This window comes from Hippocampus zosterae, chromosome 13, assembly GCF_025434085.1.
Source record: "Hippocampus zosterae strain Florida chromosome 13, ASM2543408v3, whole genome shotgun sequence".
Lineage (NCBI taxonomy): Eukaryota > Metazoa > Chordata > Actinopteri > Syngnathiformes > Syngnathidae > Hippocampus > Hippocampus zosterae.
Window position 1 is genome coordinate 7540353 of NC_067463.1, and position 25668 is coordinate 7566020.

The window sequence follows — 25668 nt, forward strand, 5'->3', positions numbered from 1 at the left end:
ACGTACAGTCATGAGACTGCCTATTTCATGTCCTCCTAACCTCCACACACTTGCGGCAAGTTTGAAAGCAACAAGTATGAGGGCCATCAAAAGAGGAAGTGATGACCGCTCTTCATTGTTTGGGACGAAGACATTGAAGGGCTGATTTATTTTTAGCATCTACAAAGATAAGTTTGACCTGTCAGAGTTTTGCAGTCTCAGCTGCTATAATGGAGTTAGCTGCTGTGCCGCTGCTCGGACTGTATGTTTCACCTTGCGTCACAAATCACCAACGGAGTTACTGTTTGAGACCATAATGCCAAAGAAAACGGCGAAATTCGGCGCAGTGAATAAACATTGTACACAGTTTTTCGATGTGACGTCACACTTGTAATGTGCTTATTAAGAAGCCACCGCACCTTAAGATAAACAACCAATCAGAGACGCAAAGTGTCAGTAGGGAGAATTTTTTATATATATATATATATTTTTACCTGTTGTGCACTCGTAGGGACATAGCAGGGAAGTCTCCAAGCATTGTGCTGACCTAATACTGAAACAATGGTGGAATATCCACACTTCATGAAACCTTACTTGGAGGTTTAAAACTGCTCCCCTTTGAAGTTCTTTCATTTCATGTCCCGTGATTGCCTGGGAAGAAGTCTTAAATCCAATGCGGCGCTGTATCAAAATGGTAAAAACTCCCCACAAAAAAATCCACTGTGAGGAAAACCATTAAGTGGTAAAAGACAACAGTTTAGATATCTGGACATGTAGTATTCTTATTAACCACTAGATGGAAGCAAACAGACATAAATATGAGAGCTCAAGTGGGTGCACACAGTTTGAGACGCAACGACATGCAGAGCTCACTTAAAAACAAGTTAAACCCTATAACTAAAGGGCCCAGACTTTCAATCCCACTGTGTCCGACTCCTGTGTCGATGGAGTAGTAGTTGACCGCCATCAGCGTGTGCATGAGCAATGTATCCATTTTGTGGACGCTTTGAGTGTGTGACAGAAAATTACCATATAAAACTGATGCATTATTACTTTTTATTAAATAGCAGATATGCTGTCGACTGGTGAGCAAGTCGGCCTCACAGTGCTCAGCTTTAGGGTTCGATTCCAGCTCTAAATTGTCCCTAGGTATGACTGTGAGCGGAAATGGTTGTTTGTCTTTATGCACCTTGTGATTGGCAGACAACTGGAATCGGCTCGAGCACGCCCATGGCCATTGTGAGGATAAGCGGATTAGATATTGGATGGCTGGATGTTTGACAAAGGAAGCTCAGTTCACTCCAGACATGACTAAATCAATATTAGCTAATTGCATAAATCATCTGTGGTGATGAGTGGAATACTTGTTATTGGACTATCAGATAGGATAGGCAGTACCAAAGGAAATGAAGGAAGTGTAACATGGTGATAATAGTGCTCCTCTCTACAATTCTTTACAAATAATCCCTCCTTTGAGTAGGTACCAAGCAGCAGCTTCCTCCATGAAGGGGAAGGAAGAGCAGAGGGAGTTTGTGCTCCTTCAATGGGTCTTTGTGGATGGACGCTGCCATCCTTCCCCCCTAGCCAATCCTTGGCAACCCATTCAAGAGTGTCACATGGCACACTCGCTCCGCACACATCTCACAAAGCGACCCTGTCACTCGCATCTCATTCACATGCGCTCACAGTGACGTTTATTGGGCAATGGGAGCGCTCCTCCACTTGAGTCAAAGGGAATAAAGTGCCGGGCTGGGTGGCCAAAATGTGACTTCCTGGATACCGCATTCATATTTTTGAAGGAGGAAGTAGTGAGGTATTGGGAGTTGGCAAAGAGCGGTTTCGACACCTTCAAATGTCATTTCATGTGTCGTGGATGAAAAGAGTATTAGTCACTCTAAAAAGAATAGCTTTAGAGTAGAATTGTGGGTAATATGCTTCAGCTGGGCAGCCCGGTGGTCCAGTGGTTAGCGCGTCGACCTCACAGTGCAGGGGTACCAGGTTCAATTCCAGCTCCGGCCTCCCTGTGTGGAGTTTGCATGTTCTGCTCGGGCCTGCGTGGGTTTCCTCTGGGTACTCCGGTTTCCTCCCACATTCCAAAAACATGCATGGCAGGCTAATTGAACACTCTAAGTTGTCCCGAGGTGTGAGTGTGAGCATGGATGGTTGTTTGTCTCTGTGTGCCCTGCGATTGGCTGGCAACCAGTTCCAAATATTATGGTATTCTATGTCATTTGTCCTATTAAATATCATGTTTCATGCAGATTTAACCCTCTTGTTGGGTTCTTAACCATGCCATAATATAGTATCCTAAATGGAAACATACCTGTACCTTAAAGTGGCACATGTAGCAATAATCTTCATATTCACATTCTTTCTTCAACTATCCTCCCGTGTTGCTGTTACCACCAGTGCCGCCACCGCTGTGTCGTTAGCGGCATAAGTGTCACTAAAAAGTGGATTAGTGAGGAACCCATGAGAAATCAAAAGAAACAAATGTAAAGGGTATACAACAGAAGAGTGCTTTGGGATCGACATAATTTTGATTCTCAATTTAGTATCGAATCTATCGATATTTGGATCGACCTGCACAACCCTTGTTAAAACACCGACGCTACATCCACTTCTTAAAAAGCGCGCCCCCTCCCTCATGCTACACTTTTGGCATCGTACCCCGCAGACACGCCGTCCTCCAAAAGAGCCAGCAACTTCACTCGCTCAGCTCTCTTGTTGTCATCCGGCCTTAATGAGAGGGAGACGTGTGCATTGAGCCACTCGTGGTGGTGGTGGACGCTACAAAAAAAAAGAACAACAAACACACGTTTACGTGCGGACCGTGCTGCTTGTCTCGCATTCTCCTCCCGTGAATTTGAAGGAAGCACCCTCCCACAACGGAGACGACTGATCAAATCGAACAACGCACCCTATAATTCTCTGCACCTTTTTTCGCGATAGCGTTGCCTCCAGAGTCGTAATCGGCAATTGAGATACACTCTCTTTTGTTTGCTTGTGTCATTTTTATTCTATTAAGTCGCGGTCAACAACATCACCACAGGCGGGCGTAGGTGAACCCCCCCCCCCCCCCCCTTGCCGCAGCAACGTCAATTTCAGTTAAGGATTTCTATTTTTATTTATTATTTAGTTCCACTTTCCAACTTCCAGACTTCGGAGACACTGAACAAGAAGAAGACGGCAACGAGGTTTTGGGACGTGCCTGCTTGGTGAGTGATTTGAACGTTTCTTCTCGTTCACCCATTCACTTACATAATTACTACGAGCTAGCTAAAGTCACTTGGCAACGAGCAGCGATGCTCTTTAAAACGAGGCCACTAAACGTCATTAAAACGCTCACCTAAAATTATTCACGAATGACTTTGTGTTTGATTCGAGTGTTTTTGTTGACGTGGACCGTAACCACGCGTTTGCTTTTATGAGATGCTGACCACAAGGGGCTGATTGAGCTAGCAAGCGAGCCTACGCCCCGGGGGCTCTCTCTCGTCCTTTTCGACAAGATTCTGACACACTCGGGTGCTAATTAACATGTCAGCATACATTGACGGGCGACCTTGTGTGTAACATTCCTCCGCGGGGGCATTGTCCCGGTCAAATGTCAAACGGTTTCGTTTCTATTCTTGTCGACGTGACTGAATGTCATTTTCATCATCATGTCACAGTGACCGACACACAAACTGGACAAAATATTAGACACACTTGCACAAAATGGTGGGGTAAAATTCAGTATTTATATTCACGATTCTGCATGCTTTTGGCAGCCTATGTGTAAAGGCAGCAATGTGGACTAGTTGTCGGCACATCTGACTCACGTTTATGATACTTGAGGTTGGAAACGTGCTCACTTTCATGTGGAGTTTCACATCTTGAGCAATTTAAAAGTCGTCATTGAACCGAACATGGAAGCTTTGGGGATGTGGAAGAAAATTTAGGCAAGAATGTGGAGGAAATACAAACTCCACACATGATGGCCTGATCTCAAATTTGAACCCAGAACTTTGGTGAGGCAGAAATGCTAACCTCTACTCGACTGCCTATTTATCCATCCGTCCATTTTTGTACTGCTTATCCTCATTCGGGGTCACAGGTAAGCTGGAGCCGATCCCAGCTGACTGCGTGGGAGACATGAATCAAATCAGATTTTGCTGAGACACTGCACTTGACATCACGACCTGTGAGTGTATTTTCAATGCTTATGCAGTTGTGACTTAATTTTATGTCAGCTTATACCAGGCTCCCTTCAGTCCCCAAGCCAAAACTTAAACTTGACTATTGCCCCAGTTTGTGTCACTTACCGGTACTCTTTTTTCGAATAGCGGCAGTCAAATACATTTCGGCATTTATGTGGACAAGAAGCTAGCACTTTAGCTTGTGTCCCTTGTGCGGACAGAGAGGACACAATATTATGTAACCCGACATCTCGCACCTGCTGATGGCTGTAACATCGCACATTAGACATGAATTCAACAATATCAACTTACTATTGCATAATGTTGCACCCTGTGTTCCTGGAGATGAATGACAGTTTTATGACAGACATGGTATAATTGTTTTAATAAGACAGCGGTTGGCAGTACAATGAAATATAGCTTGGAGGAATGGAAATGGTTACACTGGGACTCGGGTTTCTTGTCACAATAACACTAATGAAGTCATTTTTCTCATACCTTTGCAGTGATTTCGTCAAATGGTTTCGTTTAGAGAAGGAATCATGTGGGTGCCACATAGTGTCACAGTAAGGTGCTGTTGTTGTCGGAGTGCATTGCATTTCGAGCAGACTACCGCGAATGTGTCTTTGGTATGTTGAGGGTTCCTGTCAAGTATCTGGTGCTGCGGAAATAACGGTAACATTTTTTTTATCCGCTCAGTAAATAATACCATCAATCCATCCACAGATTCTCTGTAGCACTTCGTTGTTGAGTCGGACCCTGTCATACTTTGGGTGAGAGTCGTGCGCCCTGGACTGATCTTCAAGACATTAAACTGAAGAAATACTTTTAGATATTTGACATTTGTTTTCAGAGTGAGCGATAAGACTGTTTTGCATCAGAGGCGATTGATAAAAACGGAACAGTTTTCAATTGGCACAGTTGGACAAGTGGTCAGCAAATTAAACAAGGCCTCAAAAAGATGAATACATTTTCAAAATACTCAAAAACAGCATCTTTTCCCAATACAATGCTAAACTTTTCTTGATGAATTTGCTGAGCTGATACTGAATCTGCCCTTGTTTTTTGTTTTCTCGAGCAGATCAAGTTTTCATAATAATAATAGTATGTAATGTAAAATATATTTAGGAAGTAAGTTTTAGGTTCAGCAACAGGTAGAAATTTCTTATCTGAAACGTCATGGCGATAAATTACTACACATGGTAAAGTTCACATGGCGCAAGCTTTTGTAGGTCAAGCTTAAAAAGAAAACCTCAAAATTTGGATGTGCTAGGAAAAAAGTAAAGATATTTTATAAAGCTGCATCAAAAATACATTTTTGGACACATTAAACTCTCTGTGATTAAAATTTGCTGTTGACCAGCGTTCGCATTTGTTGAAATGAGTTTGACACCCCTGGGCTATACGATAGATTCTGTTAGTCCTAAACAATATGAGCGCTCCCCAGGCTGTATCATCGTGCTTCCCAGCTTGTTGTTTAAGGTCGTTTTCACAATGATGTGGCAACGCGATGGATTTTAGAGGATCGGGCATTAGAGTTGTCAGCCCAGAGATGATACAGCATACGCCTATAATGTTGCGCCACTGAATAATTGTTGGCCAATATGGTTTGATCCAAAATTACTCAGCTCAGGAAATCGGTTGTATTGCCTAACCTTATACTTGATACGTTACCTACATCCTTTGACTTATACAATTATTTGAGAATCAATTTCCTTCTACTTTTGCAATCGCTATATACAGGAAGGTTCACGCGCATGTGTACTGATCAACACCCTCCAACCCCCCCTCATCTTGACACTTTTGTACGGTTTATTGTGGTTCCTTCTTAGGTTTCTCCACTAGTAGTGATGACGTTATTGGCCCTGAGTGCGACCCTGGAAGTACTAATGTACTACGACAGTTGAAAGTTGCGCAAGTGGTCAAGTTTGCAAATTTGTTTCCCCTCCCTTCTCGCTAGCAGATAACCACGGAAATGTCGAAATGGGACAGATTTGACTTTGAGCGATCACCTTGCATTCAGGCCACAATACATTCAGGGATTGTAGGCCAACTGCGGACTAAAACAGCCACACATTTTGCAGTGAAACATTAAACTATTTGTGTTATTGATGATGTAAGATAAGCAACCTGATATGTGTGGAGGCCAGGGAACCACCACCACAAAAATAAATAAATAAATAAATAAATAGAAAAAAATAGCTGGGAGACAGCTGTGCGTGTCAGCTCCTTGTTTGTGTCATCTTGTGTTGCTATAAGGGGCTATGCCGGAATGGTGGACTTTGCTGTGAGAAGAGGGGATGGGGGGGTGCAATTTTAGAAAAGGTCATCGCTTCTTTTTTAGCGGTGGTTCTCGTCTGCTATTTGTTAGCCTCTTTTTGCCACACACGTCAGATTTTCACTCATGAGCTGAAGTTGTTTGGAGATCTGTAAGGTTCATTGGAATTCAATTAGATGTAATATTGTCGAGATACTGTTCCATTTGATCATGTCTAAATTTGCACTTTTGGGATCTATTGAAATTGTTGACTTACGGTAAATGTTACGGTTCTATGGCAATTTGGAAGTGGAATGAAATAACAATTGTCATCAAATTTGTTTGGTCCCAAAGCAACTTTTACATCGCTGCAATGTTGCAAAGAATTTGATTGGTAATAATTTTTAGCTTCCCTGCTAAAGCTGCTGCCCCCGCGACACAACCTCGCATAAGCGGTGGAAGATGGGTGGATGGATGGATACTTTTTATATTTAAATATTTTCTTGTTTTGTACAAACCATTAAAAGATCCATTGAATAATCATAATTTCAATTGGGACCAAAATAATCACGATTAATATTTCAGCCAATCAGCCAATTCTAGACCAAGTCTGAAAAGACGTTTAAAAACGTCTTTGGGAGTGAATGAGTTAATGAGAAGTGTAGCAATCACCCTTTGGACTGCCTTCTGCCCAAAGCCACTTCGCGCTATTAGTGCGGACATGTCAAATAAACAGCGGGACCTGCTGCATATTTCCTCGTTCTGGCTCTGAGGCACCGGTCTTTAGTCCGGCCCTTCAGCATATTGGGTTTCAGATGTGCATGGCTCATAGCGCTCATGGCTGCGAGTGGAAATTTCCACTTCTCCTTGGAGCTCCTACTTCTGAATTTTCATGCTGTGGAGGTAGGTGGAAACAGCACTTGTGTTTTGGTGGATAATTCCTACAAATCTATGTTTGGAGTTTTGGAAAATGACTAATTCAGACCACCTGACTGTGCAGTTCCCCATTCTGTAGTGATAATGTGACATCCATAAGTTCGGATTGATCAATTTGGAGAAATGGGTCATAATTCGAGTCTTGGCGGGAGCCTTTAAGATGTTTTCTGACTGGTGAGTCGTTGTGTTCATTGTGTTGAGGTCTTTGGCTGTCATCCTGACAGTTTGGTGACACGGTGAGTCACAAAAGGGTGTGTCTTGAGTTCCATCCTATCATTGTTATCAAGTTTGATACCAGTCAGTGATTCAATCTTGCGTCGCTATTTTCAGACACTTGGTGGAAAGGACGGAGGATTTCATGACAATGAAACCTTGGCAGAGGCACCTTAAGAAGTGGTACGGGTGTTGGATGACCGTGTGAAGAGTCTTGTGCCTGCACTTGCTCGTGCCAGTGAACGGGATGCACAAGTGTGGTTATGTAACAATGTCAAACGTTTGGTGCGAGAGAAACACAAGGTGGTAGAAATCACGGGGAAGAGGATAAGCGGCGACAAACCACGAGAAGAAGCGTTTCCAGCCACAAGACATACGGATACTGTCACGTCAAGCTACATGGTGATTGCTTTGTTGAGGGAATAAAAGGATAACATGCGGGTTAATTCGTGGTCAGATGCAACTCGCGGAACATTGCAGAAGTGCTGCGGTCATACCGAGAGCACTTTTAGGAAGTTAAATCTGCCGTTCAATCGAGCTCCGTCTGTGCAACGTTTATCTCTTGTTCTCGTGTTTGTTTGTCTTCGCCTCGTCTGACCAGTTGACTCGGTTTCCCATCACCGTCATCCGCCTCCTTAATCAGCCCTGCCCCGATCTTCCCCGTGCACGCAGAGTAAAACAAATGTGGTGTGAAAGCTTTGTATTCTCACCAAGGAAACATTAGATCTCAGTGGAGCATTTTTAGCTTTTTATTCAATTTTAAAGGATTCATATTTGCAACCCCTCTCCTGTTTGTGGAAATAACGTTCGGTGGAGATTAGGTGTATTTTGTTTTTGGTTTTTTAAACGATTGAATTGACACCATTCCGTTTGCTTACAGCAAGGGTTGGATTTCTAGATTCGTTGGAATCTAAATGATGCCCGAAACCGATACTGCTCCACGGGTCAAGTTGCATGCTCATAATATAAACCCCCTACGGCTTTCCTTCACTGGCGCTGAGCCGGCAATGACAAGCATGCCAGCGAAGATGTATTGCCACTTTTTGAAGTATGATCACTGCCCTAGTGACCCAATAGCACGTGAGACATTTTTGGACCTGACTTGTTTCACTTTCCCTAAAACTGTGATTGACATTAGAATACGCAATCATGTTCATATCTTAGTAAAGGCATCACCCCATGATCTCTAGCTTACCCCTGCCAGAAATGTTATTTTTCTCTTTGGCCTGTTCTATTATCACAGAAAAATGAACAATTAGCCGACTCTGGACGCAGTAACGGAGTGTCAAGGGCAAACATGGAACTGCAAAATGTAGCTTGGTCAATACTCTTTTTGTGTTCTTTCTTTCAGACACAATACGTGTCTCCCTAGTGCTGTTTGGGCTCACAAGAAAATTGAGCTGCCATTGACTGAGTGTAGATGTGGGGGTTGGGGGCGGCTTTGTTCAGAATAGTGAAACAGGTGTTATGTCTGTCATGGAGTCTATAAATGTGGCAAAGGCCGGGCAGAGACGTCAAAAGATGAATCCCCTGACAAGGCCCTTGCAAGGTCCTCTCTTCTCTTGACTCGATGTCAATCAGTCCTGATGTTAAGCATAAAATCAATGATCTCTCATATGGATTTTTACAACCTGTGCTTCTACGTGAAGAAAACACAATTTGATAGTGCTGTCAAATTTCTTCCAAGGTTGGCACCAAGACATTTTGTGGTCTCAGATTAAAAAAAAGAAAGTTCCCCTTTGCTCAGTTTCAGTTTGAACTTTGATTCTTCTGTTTGGCCCTCTGATCAGACTGACCTGCTTTTCTATGGAACGGCTTCAGCTACTGATTTTAGAAAGGATTCCCATCCCAGTAATTTGAGGACAGTCGCACTAGTGCATCTCGAGAACGTCTATGTGCTTTCCTGTGTTTACATTTCCCAGTCTACTTTCGCCACCGTGGTGTCGGCGAACGTCCTTAAGTCTAGAGTTTCTACATTTTGCGTTATTGCCATTGGTCAGTGCAGAACATCCTGAAGCATACACACGCGTTATGAGCAACTATTGTATTTTCGGGTCTCTTGTCAAAATAAATCCAGTTGCCAGACCAGTCCATGAGCTTTCCAACCTCTTCTCTGTCAGTGATTCAATTTTTTTTTCTTAAAAAACAACACAAAAAAACAATGACGTCAAAACTCTATTTATTTTGGGTTAGAATGAAGTTGCCCTCAGAAGGACAGATGGAAACCTCGCCGGTGGTACATTGCACTGGGTGCAAGTGGAATCGCTCGGAAAAATCGTCTCACATTACACGTCGATAACTAGACAAAACCTCCCTCTATTCCGATGTTTGCATATGGGGAGTGTCTTTCCTCACTTCCACAAGGAGTAAAGGTGATTTATTCCTGGGCTGCGTGCCTCCTTCCTTGAGACATGTCCAGTCATGTCCCTTTCCAAGATTCTGGAAGAGCCCCTTGACTACAACCGCTCTTGTTGTTGTGTCCAGCCTTTATGGATGATGTTGGTTCGAGCTTGTGTGGGGAAACCAAGCATCAGTTTATCCCCTGAATAAAATATTCCTGCCTCGAGGATGTCATTGATGTATTATTCATGTTGTGTTATGTTTAATTATGTGTAATTCTATTCACTTTCTGCCGTTTCTGTTGACATATACAGTTAGCCGTGTGCTAATTGCATATGTCCGCCCCAGTGGTTAGCGCATTGATCTCAAGTGCAGGTTCAATTCCAGCTCTGGCCTCCCTGTGAGGAGTTTGCATGTTCTCCCCGGGCCTGCGTGGGTTTTCTCCGGGTACTCCGGTTTCCTCCCACATTCAACCGGTTCAGGATGTCCCCTGCCTACTGCCTGAAGACAGCTGGGATAGGCTCTAGCAGCCCCCACGACCCTTGCGAGGATAAAGCGGATCGCAAAATGGATGGATGGATGGATATCTGTATGTGGTTAACCATGGCCAATAACCAAAAATGAAGGGTTTTGCTGATATTGATTATTGATGCTCTCTTGAAATTAAATACCGGCACCGTCTAGTACTTACAGTACGAACACACCGTGCTAAGAAGTGAGTCAAGTCATTTTGAAAGTAAAACCCTCTTCAGTGACCTTTTCGTTTCACTTCTTTTATGATGTGTTGGTCTGCGTGTACGATAAGGTGTCTGATCGTGGTCTCTCTTGCTTTCCAGAGCATCTATGAGCTCCGATTCGTCACACTACAGTTTCAGGATGCCAAATATAGGGTTCCAGAACCTGCCTCTTAATATTTACATTGTTGTGTTTGGGACAGCCATCTTTGTCTTCATCCTCAGCCTCCTCTTCTGCTGCTACTTAATAAGGTAAGCATGATTGCACCTTTTTAGCTTGATCAGTTTAACTGGACATTGTGGACTGTACGCTACATGGCCTCATTCCAATGCACAATGGAGTACATTAAAAAAAAAAATCCCATTTTCATATTTTGCGCAAGTCTGACGCAAAGCATGGTCTAACTATGCATGAGCGGAGATAACTTTCTTAAGGTAATTTCACGGACGCGTGCATGTAGAGATGGGTACTTGCGCCATTGTGGGTGTGTACACAGCTGACTTGATTCCCAGCCACTTGAAGTGGATCCTCTCATTCCCTTTAAATTCGGCTCAGGAGAGGCACGCAGTCGACATAACGGAACTCACTAATGCAGGAGATCGGCAGGCGCAAAGTACATTTATAAGAACTACAAGATCTCCACTTGTGGATGATGGGAAGGTGGCCACTGTAAAGTGGTGACTTGAGACTGCCTTCCACTCCCAAGCAAACACACGCTTTTAGCTGGTCTAAGGTCTCGTCGACTTTCAGTCACCAAATTGTCAGGTGCGCCGGGTGCGTATAATGGAAAACACCGTCATTCTGCCGGGTGTGTCAAATGGCCAAACACAGTTAACTAGAGTTGCCCCGGAAAGAAAACTAAGATGCGGCAGTTTTTACACGGAGTGCATGTGCGCGTTTCGACAAGAATAGAACTTAAAATGTATTTATAGCTAAACAAATGTTGCAAAACGGTCAACCTAGGCAACCGCAAGGCCGACCACCTCCACAAATATTGCAACAGCGTTGTTAGTTTTACTTGGAGGGATCCAGTGTAGTCCAGATTTTACTGGCCTTTTAAGTTAAATCGAAAAGTGTGTATTACAACTAATTGGTACGAAGTCTTAAACATGCCTAATAACGTTTTTTCAATCTCAGGGGAATATTAGATCAAGGACAATGTTAGCCAGAGCAGCAACCGTGCTGCAAATACACTTGGAGTCATGTGTCAACTGTAAGATTTTGGTCATTAAAAAAAAAGTGTTGTATTCATTGTGTTTGTAGGTGTGAATCATTTCAACAGCACAGTTTGGAGAAGTTTTTTTTTTCCAATCGTGATAAGGTATGAATCTGAATTGAAAGTGATACTAAAATATAACCATCAAAACCTATTGTCTGCGTTCTGATAATCATGGCACTTTGCGTCAAAAGAGCTCCTCTTAATCTTTACCTATTGCCACTTTTGCCCTACTTAGTATCTACTTTGTTTAATGTGATGCAACTCGCTATTGGTGCTTTGCCATCGGCAAAAGCAGGTACTCCCAGATTACACAAGATACCATTGTATGTCCGCAAAGGTTGAATCAGTCAATGTTTACTCAAGACTTCTTCATTTCTAAATTTATTAAGTGTGGTGTCTTCCCATTTATGCCCCATTGTGTTAGTTTCTTGGGGGTGGTCCAGGAAAAAAAAAAGTGTGTGTGGGATGTTGTGGCGGTGCCGATGATTCACTTTTGATGCAGTACCATGATTTTATATCCCCTCCCTCCCCCCCAAAAAATAAATTTGACCTTTTCAAATGCAAACAAAAATAGCATTTTTGCTCATTTCAAAGCATCTAAACATGCAGTCTCCCAAAGTTAGCATCCCTGTCTAGGTGCACTAAACCTTTTTTTTTAATGTCATTTCTAGCATTACAGCATCTTTTGTGGCTGCTAGTGTGGCCACATCCATACTCGACTTTCCGCCAGTGGTCGTTTGTAGATTTAACAACTATAGTTCTTCTCCTCCCCCCAGAATTAAACTCAAACAAGTCCAAGTGTGCGCCAGCCAGCAAGGTTTCGTAACTGAATGCAATACTGCTCTTGGTTATCTCGTATTCTCACCACATCCTGCAATTTGTTGAAAAAGCCAGACCAAGATGTTCTATGTTTAATTAATATGCACATTTTGCTTGGATTACAACATGGCCACACTAAGCAGGTGTCTTCAAACACTAATTAAAAGAGAGCCCGGGGGGGGGGGGGGGGGGGCGACAGCCAGGCTTTACCAAACAGGACCGTTGAGTTCTGCCACTACGAATGGAATTGAAAATCATAAATGGCATGATAGTACAACATAACAGTATATTCAACAAAAACGTGACATCATGAATACACTTCAACAGTGTCCATTCGGCATTTGCATGTTGTTCTTTCCCCGTCATAAGATAAAACATAATTTACAATTTGTAGTCTTCCCATGAAGAGAGAATTCACTCCAATCAGTAGAATCTGTCTAATTGCACCCTGTTAGTTGGAACAACGATGACAAACATACAGTACTAACGGAAAGGGGAATATTTTATATATTTTTAAAAGCCTAATTTATCAGTCGTTTTAGTCGGTAGAAAAAAATGAATTAAACACATCTCTGCTGCTTGTTGAAAATAGACCTGTGATACCTTTGGAAGTTTAATTATGAAATGCGCATCTAGTGGGAATGTCGGCTTAAACCCCCGTCTCGACCCTTGGGAGTCTGCATCTTTACCTGCTGACTTCGTTTTTTTGTTTTGTTTAATTCATTAAAAAAATGTCAGTTTCTCTCCTAGACTGTGCTGCTTGTTTTACAGATCCCTCTCACTCTGCTGCGAGAGGTTAAGGTTACTTGTAATGGAGGTAATTCTTACAAACCTATGAATATCTCTTGTTTCTCTCGCTCATCCTTCCCCCCTGTCCTCCATGTTTGTTGTCGCTCTCTTAGCCTAGCCGCTCCTTTTAAGTGCTATGCCTGTTCTCTCCTCACTCAGGTGATTTCATTTTGGCAATGTTTACAAAGAGCTACATGGAGAGGTCCAAGCAAAACTGGGTTCTGCCCCTTAACGTTTGCATTAGTTCCAATTGTTTTTTATTTTATGTATTTTATTTTTTCGTCAAAGCTATATGTGCGTAGGAAATCAAATCATACATGCAACTGCTTCGAATGCATTTTCAGATCTCAGAGAGCAGTAGTTAGCGTTTGACTTCACCTGTCATTGGTTAGTCCAATGCCAATGATTCAGCGATGAGTCTCATGACCGCAAAGGCAGTCAAGTAGGACGAAGCCAACACAAGCAACCTCCTCAAATGCCCTCTCATAGTCGTGTGATCTCATGCAAAATGTAGCACCTTTTACATTTCGCTATCATCTGATATCTCCGTAGCATATTTATAATTAGTGTCATGAGGCAAGTATTTGACAAGTAAGTTTGTTTGTTTTTTTTCTGTCCCCCTACACCGCCAAGGATCTCTGAATGATCTGTGTAGTAATTATGTGGTGAATGTAGAAGTAACTTGCTAATCGGAAAGATGTTTTGTCTTTACGTCTACCCAGGTTACGGCACCAGGCGCACAAAGAGCTCTATGCATACAAACAAGTAAGAATTACGGTCATCTGAAAACGGTACACACAGCTGTCTGGCAATATTTGTTACGAGAGTGAGGGGACGGGGGGGCGAGCTTCTGCAATCATCAGCATGTGCTCTGACAAGAATGAGGCAGTTGACGGCTTTCAGTGCGAAAGCCAAAAGAGAAGCGCTGATTTTCAAAGATCCCAAATAGCATGCGATATGTTGTGTTTACTCACTGAAACAGATTGCACTGTTGGTGACAACTATAAAAATGGCAGAGACCGCTGTAATTACAAGACAGTCGTGGAACGCTGCACGAAATGAACTGCGTGGCAATTAAGCGCATTTTGCACATAATTGGTAGATCAACTTCCACATCTGTCTTCGTGAGCTATTAACTCATTCACTCCCAAAGACGTTTTTAAACGTCTTTTCAGACTTGATCTAGAATTGGCTGGTACCGAATGAGTTAAGGTTGATCGGCTAACTTAGCTGGGTCAACCACAAAGGTTTCTGCCTCGAAACTATAATTAAACATGATGAAACTCCATATATTTGCTCCACCTGGAACCACGCTTGGGTGGGTACCGTATTTTCCGCACTATAAGGCACTTGGGGAGTATAAGATGCACCTTCAATGAATGACCTATTTTAAAACTGCTTTTATATGCAGGGTGCACCGCATTACAAGGCCCATAGAATAGAAGCCACAATAGTGGCTGCGGTTGTCTTCTGCATCCACTAGATGGAGATACGCTCAAGGGAATACGATACAATACAGTCCAGCTTTATTTACCTAAAGCTGTCACAAGTGGCTGCAACTATAACAAAGCGCTTTACAGAGCATTTAAAATGCTACATCAAAGCAAGAAGAATATTGATCCATATATATATATATATATATATATATATATATACACACCGTATTTTCACGACTATAAGGCGGCATTAAAAGTCTTAAATTTTCTCCAAAATGGACAGGACGCCTTATGATGCGGCGCGTCTTGTGTATGCGCTGAGTTCCAAAACCTGACTGACAGCCGACACGCTGTTTATATAGAGAAAAGGCAGACGTGAGAGAGGAAAGGCATGCGGGGTAGAAATCCGCCAATGAGTGAAGGGTGGGCGTGTAAGTGGACGCTAAAGGGACGCCCCAAGCAGGTTCCAACACCTGTATAGAGTGTGGCTATGTGCATTGTTGCAAAACAACTTCGGTTTTGGTTTCTAAGAACCCCCGAAAATAAATTCGACAAAGAGACACGCCTATGAAGCTCAGTTCAAACTTCAAGCCATCGGTTATGCTTTTGGCATGCGTGCCCATCTCACAGCAGCGGTGAAAAACCAAGTCAAGCAAATGAACTCTGAGCTTGCCGTTATTCCCGGAGGCTTGACTAAAGAACTCCAACCGCTGGACATCGGCATCAACCGGGCGTTCAAAGTAAAGTTGCGAACGGCATGGGAACAATGGATGGTCGATGGCAAACACAACTTTACAAAGAGTGAGAGGCAGCGCTGGGCGAATTACGCCACAATTTGCGAATGGATTGTGGCTGCTTGGATGAGCGTCTCTGCTTGCACTGTTGTTCGAGTTTTTGGCAAAGCCGGCACATTTCTGTGGAGCCACATGGCAATGAGAGTGACTCTGACAATGAGAGGGAACACAGCGTTTTTGATGGATTACCGTTACTTGCACAATTGTTCAATTCTGATACAGAGGATGAGGACTTTGATGGATTTCTGGGTGATGATTGATTGAAAAACGTGAGTACATTGTACGATGGCTAAATAAAATACAACGGAACTCGGTTTTGCTTCCATTGCCTTTTTAAAAATGTGTTTTTAGCTTGTATCTGTACGTCTTGGCATGCTACCGTATGCTTCAAGCTAACGTGTTTTTAGCGTGCGCGCATGCATGCCGTATGTTTTACCACTGTAAAACTGCGGCCAATGATACAGTGCGTTTTGTCTATGTGTAAAATACAGAAATGGCACCCATTAATGAGACTGCGCCCAGCCATACGGTGCGCCGAATGGTCGTGAAAATACGGTGTATATATATAAGGGGCATCGGATTAGGCGCATCATCAGCTTTTGCGAAAACCGAATGCTTTTAGGTGCGCCTTATCATGCGGAAAATACAGTAATCATTGGAATTGTATAATCGATTCTACAAAGATGAATTGGGGAGGACAGCCCTAAATACAGCATCTCTTAGCCGAGGTAAAGCTAGCCTTGAGTTAGAGCAATTATGAATATAAAACGCATTCGTCCCCTCGCTATAGCCTTGAATAAATAACTTGCTTTTTATACAATGCTAGCGTGACTAATGCTTTTCTTTCTCTGATATTCCTTTCAAGGTCATTCAGAAGGAAAAGGTGAAAGAGTTAAATTTGCATGAGGTCAGTTCTCGCCTTTCTTCATCATCTTCGATCACTTGAAGATACTGTCTTTGCTGTCAAAATGCTTTGTTTTGTTTTTGTATTTTTAACAACGGACTACCAAGAAGTTGGCTTCTCATCAAAACATCCTGTCATGTCACCATTTCACCACGCACGGTATAGCTTTGATGCTTTTTAAGAGAGAAGCCGTTGCACATCATTTTAAGAGAGCAATATTAAAAATCATAACTTAAAAAAAGAATCTCTGCCCTGAAGCACAAAGGGGCCTATGAAATGAACAACACCGCAGTACCCCAAAAACAACTTTGTGTTGTGAGCAAAGTTGCCAATGTAGATCACAAGAGGCAATTGTTCTGTTGTGCCAACTTAGTTATTCATGAATATCAAACGAGCGATGTACTTCCCTGTAATACTCTGCTGACCATAATTGTCAAACCATGACCTGTCAAAACAATAGTCCCATTGTTTTACTGACCATATTTCCGCAAGTTTATTTACTCCGTTGTAGATACGTGGAGGCCTTTATTTATGAACTGGCATAATTAGACTAACCATTTTTTGTTCCTATCTGGAAAAAGGGAGTCTATTTAGAATTTGGAAATAACATGTTGAATGCAGCCAAGAGTGCTCTCACTCGAAGCATTTCTTGTTCATCTGGCCCAGGGCATTATGGAGACATATTTGATGGCTTGTTGTGTCACAACAAGCGTCAGGAGTTTCTTGTTTGTGTTATTGCAAATAGAAAGATGGCATCTGACATTGTCATGTGATGTTACTAGCACACTCACGCACACAAGCAGCGGTGGTGAACTACCTACTTTTTTTGGTCCCATATATTTTGTTTCAAATAATTCAGGGAATGGTGACCCATGGGAATCTGTTTACACGAACGCGCTTTTAAACAATGTCACTATCCGCACAATTTGCCGAAATTGCCGCATTTTCTGTCGAGAATTCACGTCACGCGGTCACGGCCCTACTTTTTCTTATTATTTCAGGAGAGTGCAAAGCTGTTTGATGTCATTTGGAAAATAAATTCTGTCTAAAAATAAAATGAAAACAAATAAAGTTGCCTTTCTTGCTGTCTTGCAGATGTGCGCGGTTTGCTTGGAGGAGTTCAAGCAGAAAGACGAGCTGGGGATTTGTCCGTGCAAACATGCATTTCATCGGAAGTAAGTGCAACGCTTTGTTGCCTTTTCATGCGGACACACACAGGAAAGTAGACATGGATCTATCCGGTTTTGGGATTAAGTTAAAAAAAAGCCCCAAAAATGAGTCATCTGCCCCATTTAAAAATAAAAAAAATAAATAAATAGCCCATGCATCTTATACTAGCGAGGAATAAACAAGTGAATGGTTCCGGTAGTTTCTCCTCCAAATTGCAACTTTCACAGATAAATGTGTAAGGGAACTCTGCAGAGTCCATGACCACTTGACCGAGCTAACTTTGCCCCACATACACACAGCCTGCGCCCTTTCAACTGAGTTGTTGATATCAGCATGACCCCCCGGCCTAGTTTCTCCTCACTTGCTTTCAGAATAACCGCCAATTATTGTCACATATTAAGCGTGTGTGCGTGCGTGGGTGAGTGTATGCCTCAAAAGCGGCCTCAGAGAGCTAGCTAGCAAATCTATTGAGACTGAACTCAACAAGTGTGTCCAAACAGCAGCTCAGAGAAGTTATTCCTGACATCCTACAAAGAAACTCAAATCAGAGAATCTGCAAAAACTCCCAAGTTCATTGGAGGCAAGACTTGCGAGGCCGCTAATTAAACAACTCCCATGTTAAAATGTAACTTGACCTATTTGGTTGTTATGAATTGAAATGGCGTTTCAGCAAATATCACCTCAGAACGCTCCAAATTCAACAAATGACTATTTTCAGTTGTTTCCAACCTGTGAAGTATCTTGAGACACTACTGCGCATAATAGAACGGTGCACTGGATTTGTTTTTATTTGAAAAAAAATATGCTGTTATCATTGGGAGGTTTGTCTCAAAACAATCAAATTATTCTCGAACAGTTGATAACTTTGGAAATAAATGCCATTTGTAAAGACTATTGATAGAAATCTGATTAAAAAAACAAAACAAAACATGGCTAATGTTTTTGTGCAGTGGAAAAGTGTCTTTCATATTAATTCACAGTTCATCTGCAATTATTTTATTCCTGTATGATGAATCTGAAATCGGTTCTTGTAAAACAGAGGAATGTCTTGCTTGCGTTTGTTAAAAAAAAATGAGGACGACTTTCCTTGAAAAAATAATCGCAATATGAGCGGCAAAAAAACGCAATTAGTTTATTTTCCATAATCATTTAGCCTTAATGTAAATTAATATTTTGTCTCGATTTGATTGACTGGTGACCAGTCCGCAATGTAAACTGCCTCTCAAGGTCACCCGTGATAGGCTCCAGCTCACCTGCAATGTGTCACAGAGGACTGGAAATGTCCTGTGCACCCAATCAGGCGTTTCGGATCATGCTGGCTTTGTACTTTCCTGTCGTTGATCCCTACATGACCTTCTCTCCCTATTTGCCAGATGCCTCATCAAGTGGCTGGAAGTGAGGAAAGTGTGCCCGCTGTGCAACATGCCCGTCTTACAGCTTGCCCAGCAGGCCGGGACCACGGAACATGCCGTGCCCATCCAGCAGCCTCTGCCCGGTGTCGAGAACCTGGTCTAGTGAACCTGAAGCCAACATAATGGTGACACTATAAAACACACACACATATATATATATATATATATATATATATATATATATATATATATATATATATATACACACATACATAGACATTTACACATTTACATTTGTCTTTGTACACATAAGTAAAATAGTCGTCTGTACAGGTCCAGTTTGTTGTGGCTCGGCGGACCCACCTGGTGAAAAAGACAGTACAGTACATTATCTTCACAGGGACTCAAAGTTTTTCTTCAGCTCGCTTGGATTGATCATCGGCTGGATTAACTGTTTTTCTTTCTTCATGGACACGCAAAGAACGTTGATATGGTTCTTAAACAACTTGTTTTTGTTTGTGGACATCAGGATGACGACGAACACAGCAGCCAAGATCTATAATACACAAAATACTCTTCTTTTTTGGGGGGGGGGTATTTTTTTTATTTTTATTTAACAAGCACTTTACAAGAAGTCAAAACCCAATTCCTTGCCATTGTGGTAGCAAAGGTATGTTTTATATCAGATTTTTGACCATTACTTCCATGTTCAGCATATCGCCTCACAGGTTTTCATTTTGTCGTCGGTAAACTTTGACGCAAAACATAATTCCCAAAGGGACCCAAAAATACTTCTGGAAAACATTTGGAAATAGTCAGATATTTTCATGACTTCACACACACAGTGCATTCATTTTAAATGAATGAGTTACACGTGCAAAACTTTATCTAAAGTGCCGTCTTTTTAGTCATTATTATTATTATGCAACTGTTTTGATGGTTTTGTATTCTGCAAGTCAATAAGGGTTTCACTAAATAAAGGACCATGTCTCCTCATATAGCGGCTGTTGGGTGAAGGTGGCGGCACTAATTTACAATACTGCAGAGAGTAGAAGGCGCCAATTAGCGGTCAGACCTTTATTCGTAAGACTTAATAAATTTACACTCGAAATATTTTCAAATGTTTAATTACTATATTTTCCGCTCTAAAAGGCGCACTTAAAAGCCTTTCATTTTCTTAAAAGCTCACAGCGCGCCTTAAAATCCGATGCGCCTTGCGTATGGTCATTACGGTAGTATTTCAACCCCAAAATGGCTCCTTGCTCAAGACATGCTGACACTGCAGCGTTCAAACTTAAGGCAATCTGTTACGCAGTTGAACACAGAAATAGAGCAGCAGCAAGAGAGTTCAACGTTACCAAGTCAATGTTATAACTTGCTGTTGGTTCATTGAACTGTGTCGCTGCTTTATGAAATCCGACATCCGATCGTTATTTCTGTTGGTGTTTCCTTGAGCGTAGCTCCATCTAGTGGATGCATTGTAGTTTGCGTCTTATAACACGGTGTACCCAAAGTATGAAAAAAATTACAAAATAGGCCATTCATTGAACGTGCGCCTCATAATCCAGTGCGCCTTTCAGTGTGGAAAATACGGTAGTCAATATGAAATGTGGAGTCAGACTAATATTTGTACGGGGGGAAAAATTATTAAATTGATGAAATTTGGACATGCAGGATTTCTCCACAACAGCAACACTTTACATGATGTTATTGATCTTGTTTTTGACTTGCTGTTGAAAATTTCTGGGCTACATCTGGCAGCACATTCGCTTTAAACCCCGCCAGAAATGACAGCTTTAGAGTTACCTTGTCTTAGTAAAGGTCATACCCGGGGAGCGAAGGAGGTGTTTGCGATGTGGTGTTTATTTTGTCATTCATTAATTAAAGAGTGGTGTCAATTAGAGTGAAGGTCATTATATGAGGAAATATGGTACATTTTGATTTAACGACTTTTGTAGGGTAATAATATCTGAATATGATACACTGTTTTTGAAGAAAATGAAGAAAACTGCAGTCCTTAAATGTAGAAACACAACTTCACGTAGTATGAATATTTTAAATCGGCATTATAAAGTGTCGGGGCTTTCAAAAAAACAAAAACACTTTATAAGCATGAAGGCCACTTATTGTTATTCGTTCACCGAAACGTGTTAAAGCGGCACTAAAAATGCATCAGAAGTTTTGACTTTTCGTCTGTATTTATGGTTGAAAGGGAGTTGCCCCCTTGCTAGAGTCAGCGCTCACTGGATGTAATGAAGCAGCATTTCCATTCACGCGCAGACACACACTGAGGCGCACACACACACGTTCACACGCGGGATGAATCTTTCTCGAGCTTTCCCTTCTCTCTCTCTTTCTCTACCGTTTTGTTTGGACCACTGAGCCCTGCTTTTTTGCGTCCCTGGTTGTGAGCTCCACTCGCTAAAAGTGCTGACCACTTTCTAGAGCAGCAGTTAAAAAAAAAAAAACTAAACTAAACAAAAAACACACGTAAAGGCACAATCAGTAACATTCCAAAAGGTGAAATGCAATAAACGTTGAAGAAAAAACAATCTGGAGTTCCATTGGACCATGTCTATACCCAGAACAAATAACACACAAATTTGCTTTAAGTATTTGACTGTCTACAAATTGTTTTCAAAAATAACCTGTGCAGAAATACATTTTTGAATGATATAAGTGATTATCACATGTATAAGTGAGTATTTGAAGTTGTGATTTACTCAACTGTTGTTCAGATGTTTATAGAAAAATGAAGCAGAATTTCCATTCAAATGTCATTTTAAAAAAATGCCACAAATGGCTATTTTATTTTCAATAGTAAATTAGTGCCTTGAGATTTGAGTGACCCCGACTGATGAGTTTTTCGAGACACAAGCTGCTGTTTAGCCAATTTTGTGCTTTGACTTGCGAGCAAAAAGTCGAAATGGGAGCATTCATGGTGGCTGTGAACTCGATTAACTCACGTTACATCAAGCACCCATTTGGTAGATGGTACGGAATTGAATAAAATCATGTTTTTGAGCTGTTTATTGCTCCACCCAGTTCAATTTTACGGTCAAGCTAAACAGAAAACAGAGAATTTGTATGTTTTGTCTTTAAAACAATGGCATGACCTTAGCTTAATGCTAACACATAATGGGAGACGCCTTGAACCGCTTCACAAATAGCATCTATGTTGTGGTGTGATACTTGAACACAAACGGTGCAGCAACATATGCACACTGACAAAATGAGATTCACTGGTATTGAATATTCTTTATCCTCGTGCCACTTGTTAGGATAAAGCGGATTAGAAAACGGATGGATGGATGAAGTTACAGAGTGCTATTTTCCTTCTGAAACACCTCATAATTGCTTGTTTTCTTTTTAGTGGGGAGCCTGGTACAGGTTTAAATGCGTTTGCTGATGATTTGACTCAGATCTCAAGCAACCACTCTAATTGGCCAATATGGCTAATTTGAGGTGTAAGTGTCTCTGAACTGTTTTGGGAAAATTATTGATTGTGCCTTTAACAACACTCTGTCAGAGTTACACAACACGCTTCCATACTTTAGAATGCATTGTTATATATACAAGGTGCCATATTATATGGACACAACTTTTTTGGTGCACATCTATACAAGTTCTTCTCAACATTAGCCTTTTTTCAGAACAAAAACCGCAGCCACTGCTTCTTTCACCGTTGCCACAGGTGTCAAAACTCCGGGCCTCGAGAGCCACTATCCTACCTGTTTTACAATCTAAATGTTTGATGCCCCCCCCCCCCCCCCTCCAGCACCCTTGATTCAAAATGAGCAGCTCTACAGGAGCCTAATTACGATCCGGATCATTTGAATCGGCTATGCTGGAGGAGGGAGGAGGGAAACGTCTAAAACATGCAGGATAGTGGCCCTCGAGGAGCCGGAGTTTGACACCAGTACTTGAGACACATTTTGAGGAATTAAATAGCTTAATATTGTTATTCTGACTGTTGGCGAGCCACTGTCCCCACAGACCCACAGTTTGGGAATGCCTGATCAAATGAAATGGCAATACATTATTGAATGAACAAAATTAGCAACAAAATGGCAGTTTTTGTGACGCTGTGTGCTTCACTGTCTTCTTATTTTATTTTATTTTTTTTATTGAAAAGCTGCATTACTTAACAAATGTTACACATACTCCCTCAAAACGCGATTTTGTGTTCGAGTACTTGTTGTTCACTGGTAGCAATGCAAGTCTTACGTCCTTGAATGTATCCTGCTTCGTTCAGTGTGAACGCATGCTAACTTCTGCGTGTGTACTCTCCGTCACCTCTGTAACATGTTTGCAATGGTAGTGTCCTGATGGCATAAAATGATCTTGAAACGGGGTACATGCATACCACTTTTTTTTTTGTGAGAGACCCCACATACCATAAGCGAGAAAAAAAAACTAAACAAAACACCACATGATCATATTTGAAATTTAACCGATAATCGTCCGTTTGCTGACTTTGATGAAGAAGGAGTGACGTGGTTCAAATTAGGTTTGATTATCATTTATGTGTCTCGTTCACTTTCCTCACCATAGGATAATCTTCCAGAGACATCTAACAATTTGGCTTTTACTGTACTGACTTTGATCAGAAAGGGTGGAAATGGCTCAAATTAGGCCTAGTGTCTCTGTAGTTGTCTCTCTCGACTGTTTTCCGAGTAAATTGGGAAGAAAAAATGACTTTTAATGCACCCCATGCCATAGGATAATATTAATAATTGGGCCATTTCTGACTTTGATCAGAATGAGTGTTCAGATCAGGTCCAATTAAGGGTGTCTGTGTACCCCGCTTTAAGCGATCATCTCCTGCCATAAAAAAATGTTGCTTGTTATTTGCGTGTTTTTTGTGAACGTCAAATATCCTAATTCCAGTCCAAGTGCCAAAGGAGACAAAACATTTTTTGCAATATTGAACAAAAAAGATCGAAGAGAGCAAAGTGGATGTCTGTACGAGAGCAGAGTTACCGGTATTCTCTGAATGCTTCATCAATCAAATCAGAATTTCATTTGAATCTCTGGATGTTTAAGGACAAGCACACTTGTTATTTATTTCTCTGTAGCTTTGTGGTAACCAGAAAAAAACACAATAATAATAATGTCCAATAGACAACAACCCTGCCTTTGTTGTTAACACAGATGTTTTGTTTGTGGGCTTTACCAGACATTGTGTGTCAAACTAAGAATTCTGCAGCAGAATATTTTTGGAAATAATAATAATAGCTGTACAGCATTTGTAAGCTCTATTTTTGTATATTGCTATTTTGAGAGGGAAATAATACTATGATTTGTTTGTTTGTTTTTTCATGTTTTTTGGGAAGCTAATTTCATGGTTATTCGTTTTCAAAGGAAAACAATTGCATGTTACTGACTTGAACTGTATTAAAGTTTCTGAGATTTGAGTCGGCTTCTTTGTCTGACAAATCTGATATCTAATATCGATGAGCTTCTGTGGGAAAATAAACAATGGCGGTGCGATATCCACAACATATTGGTTGTCGCGTCTAGCTCACAGCCCAGCGGTTCAGCGACCCTACCAGTCTCGGATATATAATCCCCCCCGCCCCCCAAATTCTTTTTTTTTTTTACAACTCCCTCCACATTCCCAAAAATCTGGACTGCCGCCAATTTGGCCAGCTACAGTACCCGGAAATGTTGTCTTATAGGGCTATCGTGTGGCCATATTGTGTAATTGCAACTGATAACAGGTTTGAGCTTTTGTGTTTTGCTGCGTTTTTGATCTGTGGAATGTTTTTTCTTGACGCAGCCAAAAAGGGATAAAAAACAGGAATTGGACTTTTGAAGTTGCCGTGACAGTTGGACATGGTAGACGTCTCTGTGCCGGTCCATTAGCTTACAAGTACATATCCTCTCCTGGTTGGGTGAGTACATAATTGATTTTTTTTCACGTCTGAGTAGGAACAATGATGAACTTGTCCATTCAGACTCTCCTGGCCCAAAGAATCTTATGACTTCTGCTCCTTGTGTTCAGTATGTATGATCATTTTTATGTTGAATTACTCTTTCAAGATTCCCCCATGAGCCATAAAAAACCAACCTGTTCATGCTCACTGTGTAACACAGTTAGCTCTCCAGACTGCTTCAGGTTCCCTTCCGCCCACAAAAAAATCAAATAAAAATTATAATACACATGGTGATGGCATGCAGTTAGTTTGGTAGTTTAAAGATTCACACCTCTACCAACATTTTCCATAATTCAACATAACTGCAAAATAAAAATCTATTTTAGTTGAATTCTGGTTCAAATCAGGCTCTGTACACAAGATTTGTCTTGAGGAATGACATTTTATATTCAAATGTTGGTATATGTTGGGTCAGTTTGAGAAGAGTCATTGAATTTCATTGTAAAAAAAAAAAACCAAACATTTATTTGTATTGTTTTCAAATGTCAAAACAGGTCAAATTTATTCATTCATTCATTCATTTTCCGAGCCGCTTGATCCTCACTAGGGTCGCGGGGGGTGCTGGAGCCTATCCCAGCTGTCTTCGGGCAGTAGGCGGGGGATACCCT

The 25668-nt window shown here is 41.5% G+C and overlaps 1 protein-coding gene across 5 annotated transcripts; it reads left to right on the plus strand.

The window, feature by feature from the left end:
* The first annotated feature begins 2597 nt into the window (after positions 1 to 2597).
* rnf24 (ring finger protein 24) lies at positions 2598 to 24538 on the plus strand. 5 transcript variants are annotated; one of them, XM_052084744.1, is made up of 7 exons: positions 2598 to 3041; positions 3119 to 3197; positions 10740 to 10889; positions 14188 to 14230; positions 16561 to 16602; positions 17695 to 17774; positions 19143 to 24538. In XM_052084744.1, exons 3-7 carry the CDS (start codon positions 10747 to 10749, stop codon positions 19282 to 19284), a joined length of 450 nt encoding a protein of 149 aa, XP_051940704.1. In that variant the 5' UTR covers positions 2598 to 3041; positions 3119 to 3197; positions 10740 to 10746; the 3' UTR covers positions 19285 to 24538. The 5 variants fall into 5 exon arrangements, with proteins under 5 accessions (XP_051940704.1, XP_051940705.1, XP_051940702.1 ...); XM_052084745.1 differs by having other exon boundaries at positions 3139 to 3197; XM_052084742.1 differs by lacking the exons at positions 2598 to 3041; positions 3119 to 3197 and adding an exon at positions 7018 to 7317 and having other exon boundaries at positions 19143 to 19306; positions 19455 to 24538.
* Positions 24539 to 25668: the final 1130 nt, after the last annotated feature.

What these genes read in the sequence shown, in the direction of transcription:
- rnf24 (XM_052084742.1), top strand. An exon ending in TTCTGCTGCTACTTAATAAG is followed by an intron (nt 10,890 to 14,187) that starts GTAAGCATGATT and finishes ACGTCTACCCAG; the next exon opens with GTTACGGCACCAGGCGCACA. An exon ending in AAGAGTTAAATTTGCATGAG is followed by an intron (nt 16,603 to 17,694) that starts GTCAGTTCTCGC and finishes GCTGTCTTGCAG; the next exon opens with ATGTGCGCGGTTTGCTTGGA.